Below are 13,970 nucleotides of genomic sequence, written 5' to 3' on the forward strand. Positions count from 1 at the left end.
GAAGCTGAGGGGTGCTTTGCCTCAGTCCTCATGGCTGGGCAGGCTTCCCATGTCTGCCAGGACCACGACCTCTTGGTGAGGGTGTGGGGAGTGGGTTCTGTCCCACTGTGAAGTGCAGCGAGTCCCAGTCCTCCTCACGAAACTGAATGTGGATCAGTCCCTGGGGCCGGAGGATATCCACCCCAGGGTTAGGAGAGAGATGGCTGATGTGGTTGCTGAGCCACCCTCCATCATATTAGAAATGTCACCACTGTGCAGTGAAGTCCCCAGTGACTGAAGAAGGGAAACGTTACTCCCATTCTTGAGAAAGGGAGAAAGGAAGACCTGGGGAGCTACAGGTCGGTGAGCCTCACCTCTGTGCCTGGGAAGATCAAGGAGCAGATCCTGCTAGAAGCTGTGGTAAGGCAGATATGAGACAAAGAGGTGATTCGAGACAGCCAGCATGGCTTCACCAAGGAAGATCCTGCCTGACCAATCTGGTGGCCTTCTGTGATGGAGTGACGGCTTCGGTGGATGGGGAGGGGCAGCGGATGTCATCCACCTGGACTTGTGCAAGGCCTCTGACGTGGCCCCTCAGCACATCCTGCTCTCTGAATTGGAGAGGAGTGGATCTGAAGGGTGGACTGCAGGACGGATTGGGAATCGGCTGGCTGGACGCAGCCAAAGGCTGTGATCAGTGTCTCTGTCGGGGCGCAGGCTGCTCACAAGCGGAGTCCCTCAGGGCTCGGTCTGGGACCGGTGCTCTTCAGCATCTTCATCAGCGACAGACGATGGCATCGAGTGCAGCCTCAGCAAGTTTGTGATGGCACCAAGCTGAGCAGTGCAGTTGACAGATTGGAGGGAAGGGAAGCCATCCAGAGGGAGCTGGACAGGCTGGAGAAGTGGGGCCATGAGAACCCAGTGAGGTTCAGTAAGGCCAAGTGCAGGGTGCTGCGTCGGGTCGGGGCAGTGCCAGGTATTGATACAGACTGGGGGAAGATCTCCTGGAGAGCAGCCCTGCGGAGGAGGACCTGGGGGTCCTGGTGGAAGAGAGGCTGGGCACGAGCCAGCAGTGTGAGCCTGCAGCCCGAAGGCCAACTGTGTGCTGGGCTGCATGAAAAAGGGGTGGCCAGCAGGGACAGGGAGGTGATTGTCCCCCTCTGCTCGGCTCTTGTGAGGCCCCATCTGCAGTGCTGCGTCCAGGCCTGGGGCTCCCAATGAAAGAATAATGTGGAGCTTTTGGAAAGAGTGCAGAGGAGAGTCACGAGGATTAACCAAGGGCTGCAGCACCTCTCCTATGAAGACAGGCTGTAGAAACTGGGCTTGTTCAGCCTGGAAGAGAGAAGTTTGGGCTGAGACCTCATTGCGGCCTTCTGATATTTAAAGACAGTTTATAAACGTGAGGGAAATCAACTTTTTACATGAGTAGAAAGGGATAGAACAATTGGGGATGGTTTTAAACTTAAGGAAGGGAGATTTAGATTAGATGTCAGGGGGTGGTTCTCCATAGAGGGAGTGGTGAGGTGCTGGAACAGGCTGCCCAGAGAGGCTGTGGATGCCCCATCCCCAGAGTTGTTTAAGACCAGGTTGAGTGTGGCCCCGGACAATCTGATCTAATACTTCATCTAATGGCTGGCAGCCCTGCCTGTGGCAGGTGGGTTGGAACTTCATGATCATTGAGGCCTCTTCCAAGCCATTCTATGATTCTGTGATTGTTCCCTTTTTCCAAGGTTCTGTCAACGTTTCCTTCCTTAGAGAGGGATCCCAGCTGCCTGACTTCACAGCCCTCTAAATTCATTCTATTGGCCCCATGTTTACAGCATTGGAGTAGCCAGGAAACTATGCTTGCCTGAATACCATCTGAAATCTGCCTCTTCTCGTTTTCTTCCTCCACCTCATGGACAGCCCTGCTTTGGCATAACATCTTCTGTTTCCATGCTAATAAGATTTTCTTGCCCTGCTGAGTAAGCTGATAGTTCTATCCTTTGTTTCTTCTTCTGGACAAAGGTGATGGGTACTGGCATGGATTCATTCTCCAGTTCAGCCCCTGGACCTGTGACAGGAGCTGGGTCAGCCCTGGGTTCTGAAAAAGAAATTGGGCCATCCCCAGGACCTGTCACAGGAATTGAATCAGATTCAGAGGCATTTTCTTCCTTTTAAGGGTGCTGAGTTGCCTTGAATAAGACTTGAAAGGCACACGGCCATCCCCAGCACTGTACAGAGTTGTAAATCCCAAGCATTTCCAGGATCAGCCATCGCTTTTAAAAACATCCTATTGCATTTTTAGGATTCTATGCTCGTACTGGGATGAACTTGAAACCCATCGGAGGTTACAGTTGGGACAGGTAATCTCCCATATCCTCCCACATACCTTGCCATTCATAACCATCCGGCCTCACAGTGTATCTCCAGGCTGTATTTTTAACTGCCCTTTAACTACAGATAAAACTACAGATAAAACTATTGCATGCGGGAGGCACAGCAATAGTTTTGCACTAGTTTGTGAAGAAAAGAATTAAGAAATATAATCTTGAAAGCAAAGAAAACCTCACCAAAAATGAAAGAATCAGCACTGTGACTAGCCATATTGATCATGTAATCATGGAAACAAAATATGGCTTTGGTTGGAAGAGATCTCAGAGATGACAGAATCATAGAATGGCCTGGGCTGAAAAGGACCACAATGTTCATCCAGTTCCAATCCCCTGCTATGTGCAGGGTCGCCAACCAGCAGACCAGGCTGCCCAGAGCCACATCCAGCCTGGCCCTGTGAAAGTCTTTGTGACATCCAGGTGTTACTTCAACAAGATCCCTGCAGCTGGAGCCAACTTTGGAGAAGTCCCACTGCCATAAGATTTCCCTTTCCAGCATCCCAGCTGAATCTGTAGGAATCACAATCCATACATGTATTCTCATTTGCTTTTTCACACTACTCATTCTCAAAATCTGTGCCACACCAACAGGAGAGCATAGCAAGGACACAGGTCAGGAGGTCTCAGGGAGAATCCAGTTGATCTCTTCCTTTACCTTGTAGATAGCCCTGCAAAGAAGTAGCCTTCCACTTCCACCTTGATAACAGGAATTTCTTCAACAGCTAAGCAAGCCCATAATTGCATCCATTGTTCCTTTTGGGGATGAGGGCTACGGATACTGGCATGTCTTGGTACCTTGGTTCAGCTGCTCCAGGGCCTGTGCTGGAAGCTGGGTTGGAAATGGCATGGAATAGGTGTCGTGTCTAACCTGGGCTTCTCAAGGAATTAAATGAGATTTGGAGGCATTTTCCTATTTTTCAGGATTCTCTACAGCGTTGAATTGCATTCTATAGACTTCAGCAACATTTACCAGGAGCAGATCAGGTGCACAGGTCAGGAGGCCTCAGGGAGAATCCCATGCAGGATTGAGAAGCCACAGACTGGGTTGGCTGAGCTTCCTATGGCCCCAGCTGATTCCAGGAGGGAGAGGACAGTCTTCAGTTCACATGCAAAAGGCAGAAAATAAGGGAAGGGGTGGGATAAGGAAAGAGATGGAGGGAGGGGTGGGAGGATGGGTTGCACGCTGGTGGTGAGAAGACAAGGAGTCACAGGATCACGCACCCGAGGGGCATGACCCTGATGATCTTTACAAGTCCCTTCCAACACAAACCATTCCATGATCCCTTACTGTGTGGACACCGCAAAAACAGCACAGGGAGGTTCAACGAGCCACACCACAGGGCAAGTAACTCAACAAACTCTGGAAGCTACTGTAAGAAAACAGACCAAAGTTTTTCACAGACTATGAGGACACCAGTACTGAAGTGATTAAAAGCTGACTTCTTTTGTGTTTCTTTTTTCTCTCCCTAATTACATCATAATTGGCAGGGGAAATTCAGAACACTCTGCTAGGATTTACATGGCAGCTTATAAATATCTCCCGGTCCCCACAGTGCCCAGTCCCTGCATGGAAACCTGCAGAAGGCGGGTGAGTATTGAGGGTTGGGGCAGAACTTGACTGATCTTGAGGCTCGCACTCTCCCTGGACATGCCGTGCCCTCCCTTCTTTCTGCTGCCTGCACCTCTGCCACACAAGTGACCACGGCCCCAGGGCAGTTCCTGAAGGCTCTTGCCAGGTCACCAGCGCTGCCCTGCCTGTGCTGCAGGGCTTCTCATGCAATCCCTTTTCCCCACCTATTGGGAAAATCCCAGGAGCTCAGCCATGTTCGGGGGCTGAGTGAGCTGCAGTCTGTGCAGGAGAGGAATGGGCTCTGCCAGAGCACTGCGTTTGAGGGGGGTTCTCCAAATCCGGTGGCACTGCCTCAGGGCTTTGCTCTCCAATTGCATGTTCCTCACCCATGGCAAACACCCAGAGCCTCTGCTTACAGGAGCAGGCAGCGTGCTTCAGAACAAAGCTTCTGCGGAGCTGGAGGGTTGCTGCTAATGACTTTGCATCCCCTCTGTGCCCATTAACAGGTTTTCTTTGGACTGCTTTGCATCTGCATTAGTAACAATCTGTTTTGCATGCTCCAAGAGCACTCAGAAGGTGGGACAGACAGGGATACTTGGAAGTGGGAACTGACAGGACACTTCTGGGAAAAGTGCTCTCCTGAACTAGTGCAAGCTGCTGTCCCAGGGCTGGATCTCCTGCACTTCTAGAACCACATCACCCTGCAATCTGGGTTTGCTGCTGGCCACATCATCTCAAGGGTGTTGGATGCTTTGTTACAGGATGTGAGAGCCCTCAGGGTAGGCAAGACACAAGAAGGGCTTCATGTCTTCTCTGAACTCCACCGGTCCCTCCCACCCCCCCACCTTCCTCCTGGTTGGCATTCCTGGGCTGGAGAAGGAGCAGTTCTGGATTGCCTTCCCCTTCTGCATCATGTACGCCATAGCTGTGCTGGGGAACATCATCCTTCTCATCGTCATCAAGACAGAGTCAAGCCTGCATGAGCCCATGTACCTCTTCCTGGCCATGCTGGCCTTCACGGACCTGGTCCTGTCTACATCCATGCTGCCCAAAATGCTCACCATCTTCTGGTGGGGTTCCAGGGAGATTGGCTTTGTTTCCTGCCTTGTTCAGTTGTTCTTTGTCCACACCTTCACGGCAGTGGAGTCAGGTGTGCTCATGGCCATGGCCTTGGATCGCTATTTTGCCATTTGCCATCCCCTGCGGCACTCCAGCATCCTCTCCATGCCGGTGGTGGCAGCTCTTGGGAGCCTGGTGCTGCTGCGTGGAGTCCTCATGGTGAGTCCTGGCTGCTTCCTGCTCCGTAGGAAGGCCTTCTGCCAGCATCGTGTCATCTCCCATTCCTACTGTGAACACATGGCTGTGGTGAAGCTGGTATGTGAGGACACCAGAGTCAATGCTGCCTATGGCATCTTTGTGGCTTTTGCAGTGATAGGAGTTGACCTTACAGTGATCGTTGTGTCCTACACTATGATCCTGGGGGTGGTACTGAAGCTGTCATCATCTGACACACAGCTCAAGGCCTTTAACACATGTGTATCCCACGTCTGTGTCATCCTCGCGTTTTATGTCTCTGGCCTCTTTACATTCCTCACCCATCGGTTTGGACACAGCATCCCTCAGCACATCCATATATTGGTGGCAGATATCTACATACTGTTGCCCCCCACAGTGAACCCCATCATTTATGGGGTCAGAACCAAACAACTCAGGGACAAGATAGTTGTCCTCTTTCAGAGGAAGGGAATCTGACCCGTGTCTGTGTGCCACAAACTGAGCTGATGATTTATACGGAACCCCTGGTCAATTTATTGGGTTAACTCTGTGACTCTTTGTTCAGAGAGAAACTTTTCCTTAATGCTTGGAGCATCCGGAGAGCATTCTTGCAGAGATCTCTAGATTTTCCTTTCCGTTACTTTTCCTAAGTATCTCAGGAAGAACTTCAGCAGTAAGTCTCATGTGCAGAGTGTTCTTTGCCCTACGTGAAATTTTGTCCTTTAAATAATATCAGAATTTCTCTGTGATGACATAAAACATGTTTTACAAAATCACTGCTCAGTATGTGAGAAAGTCAGGAGGCTGAATGCAGCTGGATGAGGAGCTACGAGATGTGATTTTGAGCCTTGTGGTAGTAATGGTAGTGGGAGGACAGTTGGAATAATTGATCTTGCAGGTCGTTTCCAACCTTGCGATTCTATGATTCTGTGATTCTATTATTCAGTCAAGCTCAGATAGGAAACCAAATTCAAGTTCTGATTCTGACTCTAACATGTTCTGGACCTCTGCTGTGTGTGCAGTGTGAGCAGTGTTACCAGGTACAGATCTCCAATCTGGCCTGGCACTACTTGGAGCTCTCTGTCCCCACAGCAGCCCTGATAACAGGGCTGCCCATGGGGAGGCTCTGCTCCCTGTTCTGTGTCTGAGCTGGAACCAGTGGACAGGCAGGAGATGGGCCCCAGAAGGGAAAATATGCTGAGGGAGGGAAGTGGAAGGAGAAGCAGACGAGGAGAAAAAAAGACTCTTTTCTGGAGGATACTCAAATTTCAGCTCCCTTCATTCTTCTGGCAGTGCAGAAGCAGTGCTTCACAGACCACAGGAACTAGGCAGGGAAAGACAGGAGTAGAGACTCAACTTCAGTTCATCTAAGAGCCATTCTGATAGCAGTCCTGCCTTAGGCACAGCTGCACCGTTCTTCATGGTCTGATGCCCACCCACTGCCTTTCTGGTGAGGCAGGATCCCCATTTTTCTGCAGGACACAAATAATCCCTGGTTATTCTCATCCCCTGAGCACATGGGAACTGTCCTCCTCTCAGATCAACATCCACCGCCCTGTATCCTACAGTGGAAGCAGGAGAGGTTTTGAAAGGACCTCAGGGGATCTTTGTTGACCAGATACATGTCAAGGGGCTGCATCACTTACATCACTCTTTGCTATGTGCCATCCAATAATATCAGACAGTAGCAAGTGCTTAGCGTCCTACTCTTGGATTCCCTTCTGTGTAAATAAATAGATCTGACTGTCAAATCTGGATCATTGTGCTGCAGGGTGGGGTGGTCGCTGGGGAGAGAATCAAAGAATCATAGAATCAGCAAGGTTGGAAAAGACCCACAAGATCACCCAGTCCAACCATCCACCCATCACCAATAGCTCTCACTAATCCATGTCCCTCAACACAATGTTCAGATGTTCCTTGAACACCTCCAGGGTTGGTGACTCCAGCACCTCCCTGGGCAGCCCATTCCAGTTCCTGACCACTTGTTTGGAGAAGTCGTATTTCCTAATGTCCAGCCTGAATCTCCCCTGGCGCAGCTTGAAGCCATTCAGAAGGGAACATGAGTCTATCCAGTCAATGCTGCCCCTTCCTGTGACAGTGATGCCTCTTTGACTGGACGAACTGGTGGGAATGCCATGGTGGTCCGTACCAAAACCAGGGACTAAACACAGTTTCATGGAGTGATGTGGCTTTGGGTGATGTTTTAGAACCCAAATTGAAAAATGATCTCATGACTGAAAAAGGACAAACCTGAATTGATGGGTGGGCAGCCCAGTGCTTTCAGGAGGCCAGTCTCCTGAGGACAGTGCCTAAAAGTCACCACTGCCCTGACAGGGAGTTCTGTCCAACATCACTCTCTCCTCTCATTAGGATCACATTTCATTGCACCCACAGAGAGGATCCCTGCAAATGTACATTGTCTCCTGAACGACACATTCAAGTCCCATTTGACTGCACACCATGTTTCTAGTCCTTCTTAGCTCCTGATGGCAACCCAAGGCAATTCCATGGTAACCTCTGACTTGCCAGTGGGTTTTATTTCCACCAGTATTAATCATACATAGAATCATAGAAGCATTATTGTTGGAAAAGATCTCTAAGACTGTCTAGTCCGACCATCCACTTACCACCAATATTTCCTACTGAACTGTGTCCTAATTACTGCATCCACCCTCTCCTTGAACACCTCCAGGGAAGGAGACTCAGTCACCTCCCGGGGCTGCTGTCCCAGTGAATGACCACTCCTTCCAAGGAGAAATTTCTCCTAATATCTCACCTGACCCTCATCTGTTGCTTCTTGAGGCCATTCCCTCCCGTTCTGTCTCTGTTACCTGGTAGCAGAGGCTGACCCTTACCTCTCCACAGTCTCCTTTCAGGGAGTTGGAGAGAGCCATAATGTCTCCCCTGAACCTCCTCATCCCAGTTCTCTCAGCTGCTCCCCATAAGACTTGAGTTCCAGACCCTTCACAGCTTCCTTGCCCTTCTCTAGACATGCTCCAGGACCTCAAAATCTTTCTTGTACTGAGGGGGAAATGATTGCATCATTTCCTTTGAATTTATGGATCGGCCAAAAAAGCAGAAGCAGACGTGCCCAGTGAGTCATAGAATCATTGAATCATAGAATGGTTTGAGTTTTAAGGGACCCCTAAGATCATCCAGTTCCAACCCCCTGCTGTAGGCAGGGACACCTCCCATAGCCTGGGTTGCTCACAGCCCCATCCAGCCTGGCCTTCAGTGCTTCCAGGCAGGGGGCATCCACAGCCTCACTGGGCAACCTGTTCCAGAGCATCACCACCCTCAGAGGAAAGAATTTCTTCCTGATATCTAGTCTAAATCTGCCCTTTTCCAGTTTAAAACTGTTTCCCCTTGTCCTGTTCTTATAAAAAGTCCCTTCCCAGCTTTCCTGTAGGCCCCTTCATTTTCTGGAAGGCTCCTATAAGCTCTCCTCGGAGCCTTCTCTTTTCCAGGCTGCATAGCCATGGTTCCCTCAGCCTGTCCTCATAGGGGAGGTGCTCCATCCCTCTGATCATCTTTGCGGTCCTCCTTTGGACCTGCTCCAAAAACTCCATGGGAATGCTCCTTGCTCCAACGAGCCCTAAGGGAATTGGCTGTTGTAGTTACCAACCCACTTGCTACAGTGTTTGAAAAGCTGTGGCAATCAGGTGAAGTCCCTGGTGATTGGAAAATAAAGGTAACATCATACCTTTTTAAAAAGGGTAGAAAGGATGACCCCAGTAAGTACCAACCTGTCAGTCTCACCTCTGTGCCAGGGAACAGCTCCTTCTGGAAGCTGTGCTAAGGCACATGGAACGCAGGGAGGGGATATGGGAGAACCAGGATGGCTTTACCAAGGGCAAATCCTGCTGATGACCCCGAGCTGTGGGGTGCAGTGACACAGCAGAGGGATGGGATGCCATCCAGAGGGACACAGACAGGCTGAGCATTAGGGACAGGTGAACCTCATGAGGTTCAACAAAGCCAAGTGCAAGGTCTGCACCTGGGATAAGGCAACCCCCATTAGCAATACAAGCTGGGGGATGAAAGGATTGAGTGCAGCCCTGATGGAAAAGACCTGGGGGTGCTGATGGATGGAGGCTGGGCATGAGCCAGCACTGTGCCCTCACAGCCCAAAAAGCCAACTGCATCCTGGGCTGCATCAAAAGAAAGCGTGGCCAGCAGGTCAGGGAGGTGATCCTGCCCTCTGCTCTGCACTGGGGATGCAGTGAGTACTAAATGGGAGAGACATGGATTTGAGGGATAGGCTATTTGGTGGATAAGGATTGGTTGGAAGGCCGTAGACAGAAAACTATGTTGTATGGCACTATGTCCAAGCAGAGGATGGTGATGAGCAGTGTTCTCCAGTAGTCTGTCTTGGAACCAGTTCTCTTCAACATAAATGTTTTGCTGATGAGCTTACTGACGTGACCCAAAGAGCACAAAGTTCCCTTCCTCAGGCAGAGCCCTCTTCCTGGGTTGGCAGGATTGACCACTGAGTTTGATAAGATCTCATGAGGCTCCCTCATTCCTTGTGAATGTACTAAAGAAATATCAACAGTAGGGCTGTCAGGTGTATTACATACCCCTACTGCCACACAGCAAGCTTTTGTCTGTCAGCAGTGCTACAACCCCTTGCTTTGAAATCCACTTCTATGGGACTATCATCCAAATAAGATCTGAATTCCATGAGTTGCAGCTATGGTACACTCCAGAGCTTGTTACAGAAAAAGGAAGGACAAATACTGTCCAGAGCCAGAAATGTATTGCTATTGCAGTGAACATCTAAACAATCTTATAAAAATCCAGAAGATAGTTACTACCAATACAGTGCCCAACCTCATGTCATTTGTAAGCTTTGAGAGTTCACTGTGCACTTATCCAGGTCACTGGTGGAAGTGTAGAACAAAATGAGTTCAAAGACACATCCAGTGGAGATACCCCTGCTGACTCTTCTCTGGACTGGAAATGACCTACCCTCCATTCATCAGCTTCCCATCCCAGGATGAGGCTTTCCTCCAACCCCCTTACAAACTGATTGCTTTAATGCAATTTAGTCGAAGTCTCTGTGACATCCAGGTGTGTTACGTCAACAGGATCCTCCAGCTGGAGCCACCCTCAGAGAAGTCCCACTGCCATACGAGGATTTCCCCCTGCAGCAGCCCAGCTGCCTCTGAAAGTTTTACCCATAAGTGCTTACTCATGTGCTTATTCACAATATTCTTTCTCAAGACCACTGTCACCCCATCAGGAGAGGAAATCCTGCACACTGATCAGCAGGTCTCAGGGAGAATCCCATGAAGACTCCATTGCAGGTGAAGGGAAATTGATAATCACCTGTCCTCCAGCACTGTGACCATTTGTGATAGAGTGATGCCCCTGTCCAGCAGCTCTGCAATTTCACATCCAGATTTGTTCCAGTCTCTTTTTCCAGATGAGCAACACCTGGTACTGGAAGTTCATGATATCTAAGTGACATTTTTGGTGGAATCTCTCCTCCATACCAGCTTCAAATTGATCAAGATTTTCTGAGCCGTCTGCTGCTAAGTCGAGCTCTCATCCTTTGTCACCAAGCACTTCCCCCATTTCCCAGCTGGACTCCTGCTTTTGATGCCTTTAAAGAGCATTCAGCTTTCTGAGCACTCTTTGTAATATGCTCTTCCCATTAACTTACAGTTCTCATAACCTCCTGTTGGGCTGGCACTTTTTCTGGGCATTCCATGTGGGCAAGAGTCCCACCTAATCAAGAGATCTGAGAGTGATCTGCAGTATCTACAGGGGCTGTAAGAAAGAAGGGGCAGACTTTAACAGGGGCTGTGTGATTGGACAAAGGGAGATGATTTCAAACTAAAACAGAGGAGATTTAGTTTATTTATAAGGAAAAAGTTGTTTACAATGAGAATGGTGAGGCAGTGACACAGGATGCCCAGAGAGGTGGTGGTGCCCCACTCCTGGAGACCTCAAGGTCAGGGAATGGGGCTCTGAGCACTGATGGAGCTGTGAGTGCCCCTGTTAACTGTGGGGAGTGGGACCTGGTGGCCTGTAAGGGTCCCTTCCAACTCAAACTGTTCTATGATTCTCACAGTTCTGGGCATGGCCAGGCCAGGATGCTCTCTGACAAAGGAGCCCCAGAAGGCCTTTGCAAATGGCCTTGCTTTTCATGCTGTAGAGGATTGGGTTCAGTATAGGTGGGACAAAGAGGTAGATGTTGGCCATGATAGCATGGCTAATAGGTGGAGCATTCCTTCCATACCGGTGTATAATGGACAGCCCAGCCAAAGGGATGTAGAAGATGAGGACAGCACAGAAGTGAGAGACACAAGTGTTTAGGGCTTTGGCCTGCTCCTCTCTGGAGGTGATGCCTAGCACAGTCCTAAAGATCATGATGTAGGACAGTGCAATGAGAGCAAAGTCCAGGATTGCGACCAGCACCAAGGTTAAGCCATACAGGCTGTTCAGGGTGGCATCTGTGCACGCCAGCCGTATAATGTCCTGGTGCAGACAGTAGGGGTGAGAAAGCACGTGCGACCTGCAGAAAGGCAGCCACGTCAGGAGGCAGATTAATGGGAGAAGCGACAGTGTGCATCGGCAGATGATCCCCAGTCCAATCTGTGCTACCCTGGCACTGGTGAGGATGGAGGAGTACCTCAGTGGGCAGCAGATGGCCACGTAGCGATCAAAGGCCATGGCCAGGAGCACTGAGGACTCCATGAAGGAAAAGACGTGGATGCAGAACATCTGGATGAGGCAGGCAGGGAAGCTGATTTCCACGGCACCCAACCAGAAGACGCGCAGCACGGTGGGCAGGGTGGACAGAGTCAGGCCCAGGTCTGTGGTGGCCAGCATCAAAAGGAAATAGTACATGGGCTGGTGGAGCTGGCGATGCACTCTCACAACCAGCAGGATGGTGCCATTTCCCAGCACTGCAACCAGATACATGAGACCAAAAGGGAGGAACACCCAGTGGTGGAATTGAGCCACCCCAGGAAGGCCTGCCAGCAGGAAAGGCTGAGCTTGGCTGCTGTTCCTGGGGTGCATGTTCAGCTTGGGCTGAGAGCAGCCTGGGCTAAAGACTTCACTCTCATGAGCACTGCAAAGGCAATGCAGGATGAGATTTTCAGGGCAATGAAAACCAGCCAGTGTCTGGACACAGTCTAAGGCTCATTGTGGAGATCCTGCTTCTGCTCCCCTCGAAGACATACCAGAGCAGGAGCTAACATGGTGCAGTGCCAGCCCAGCTCTTGGTCCTGCTTCATTTCCACAGGCTCCTCACCTGTACGATAGAAAATAATGTTATTTATTGCAGCAAGGCTACGTTCCTCCCAGGGCACTGCTGCAGCCCCTTCTGGTCCCCATGGATGACGTTTCTCTCCTGCCCTGACAAGACATCCATGATCCTCATCTCCATTGCGGTCCCCCTCAGCGTCTCCACTTGGGGTTCTCCCTCCTAGGCCATGTCCCCATCCCTCTGCCTGGCCTTGCTTACAGGCACACCTGCCCAGCCAGCTCTCAGCTTTGTGCTGGATTTTCAGATTTCCAGTGCAGGGTGCCCCATCTGCACCAACCGCTGCCCTCCACCCAGCTGCTGAGCTTTCACCACGGCCAGGCTCTTGACAGATGTGGTCTTGCTTGTCCTCCTGTCTTCCATCTGCACCCTTTGCTATTCTCATCCTACCCATAAGCTGAAGGGAAAGAAGAAAAGGCTGCTCTTTTCTCTGTGTTGTGCCCACAGAGTACCAGGCACAATGGGGATGGGCTCCTGTATTCAATTGCCCAGGGCCATGGATGGGGCTGTGGGCACTGGGCTATGGGAGGTGTCCCTGCCCATGGAGGGGATGGGCTGGGTGGGCTTTAAGGATCCAAACCAGCCTGGAATTCTATAATTCCTTCATGAGGGTCCCTGGAAGCCACAGAAACAGAAGGAATTACTGAAAGTTGACTGTCCTGACCCCCAAGGGGAATGGTCACTCCCATGAGTCTAACTTCATTAGTGCAATGGGAAATTTAGAATGTTATTATTTCCCTTCACTTCAAAGATGATTTACTATTCCAGTTTTGTTGTCATTCTTAGTGAGAGTTCATCAAGCCATTCAAAGCAGTATTTTGATCAGTGGGTGCAGTAATAGTATGTACAGCAACTCTCATTCTTAGCAGTGATGTTTTCACAGGACAAACTTACAGGTGAGATCAAGCAGTGTGTTCTCAAACTCAGCTCTTGTTTCTTCTGCAGAACTCTCAGCCCAGAGCTCCCAAGCCAAGCCCACAGATACCCCAGGGAAATGCACTTTGTGAAGGATAATCACAAAAACTTGAAAAGGTTAAACTCTGAATGCAGCATATGCACGCTTTGTGGCTGCAGGTAAAACAAAAGGGTGTAAAACAAAGCAGATAGCTTTGCATGGCTTATCTGCTGCTCTCGCCAGGAGCTGCAGTGGCTGATGAGGAAGGAGCCAAAATTTCCCAGCCCTCAGCACTCAAGGAGCTCACACTCCATCTGCCTGTGCAAACAAGGAACGCGATATTGTTTAATCAGAGGGCATGTGGCTAAATTCATTAACGCTCCATGGAAAATAGCATTAGTCCATTTCCAACTGCCCCACATCTCAGACAAGGATCCAGACATCTGTGCCTCCACACTTTACTTTGCCAGCTAAATAATTAGCTAAATTAGCAGTCAGCTTTCCAGGATGCTATAATTATCTGTGACATGCAAATATAGATTTGGGTACTCGAATCTGCGTGTTCAGACCTGAGCATCTTCCTAACTTTCAGCATCTATC

General features: G+C 50.0%; 2 protein-coding genes across 2 annotated transcripts; one reads left to right on the top strand and one right to left on the bottom strand.

Moving 5' to 3' along the window:
• The first annotated feature begins 4,705 nt into the window (after positions 1-4,705).
• Positions 4,706-5,714, top strand: LOC116239507 (olfactory receptor 52R1-like). Its single transcript, XM_031609618.2, has one exon. It carries the CDS (start codon positions 4,726-4,728, stop codon positions 5,671-5,673), a length of 948 nt encoding a protein of 315 aa, XP_031465478.2. The 5' UTR covers positions 4,706-4,725; the 3' UTR covers positions 5,674-5,714.
• Positions 5,715-11,093: 5,379 nt separating this feature from the next.
• Positions 11,094-12,504, bottom strand: LOC116239506 (olfactory receptor 51B5-like). The gene has a single exon (XM_031609617.2). It carries the CDS (start codon positions 12,226-12,228, stop codon positions 11,251-11,253), a length of 978 nt encoding a protein of 325 aa, XP_031465477.2. The 5' UTR covers positions 12,229-12,504; the 3' UTR covers positions 11,094-11,250.
• Between the last annotated feature and the right edge of the window lie 1,466 nt (positions 12,505-13,970).

This window comes from Phasianus colchicus, chromosome 1, assembly GCF_987193195.1.
Source record: "Phasianus colchicus chromosome 1, bPhaCol1.hap1.1, whole genome shotgun sequence".
NCBI classification, from domain to species: Eukaryota; Metazoa; Chordata; class Aves; order Galliformes; family Phasianidae; genus Phasianus; species Phasianus colchicus.

What these genes read in the sequence shown, in the direction of transcription:
- LOC116239506 (XM_031609617.2), bottom strand. Translation starts at nt 12,228, where the DNA reads ATGCACCCCAGGAACAGCAGCCAAGCTCAGCCTTTCCTGCTGGCAGGC.
- LOC116239507 (XM_031609618.2), top strand. Translation starts at nt 4,726, where the DNA reads ATGTCTTCTCTGAACTCCACCGGTCCCTCCCACCCCCCCACCTTCCTC.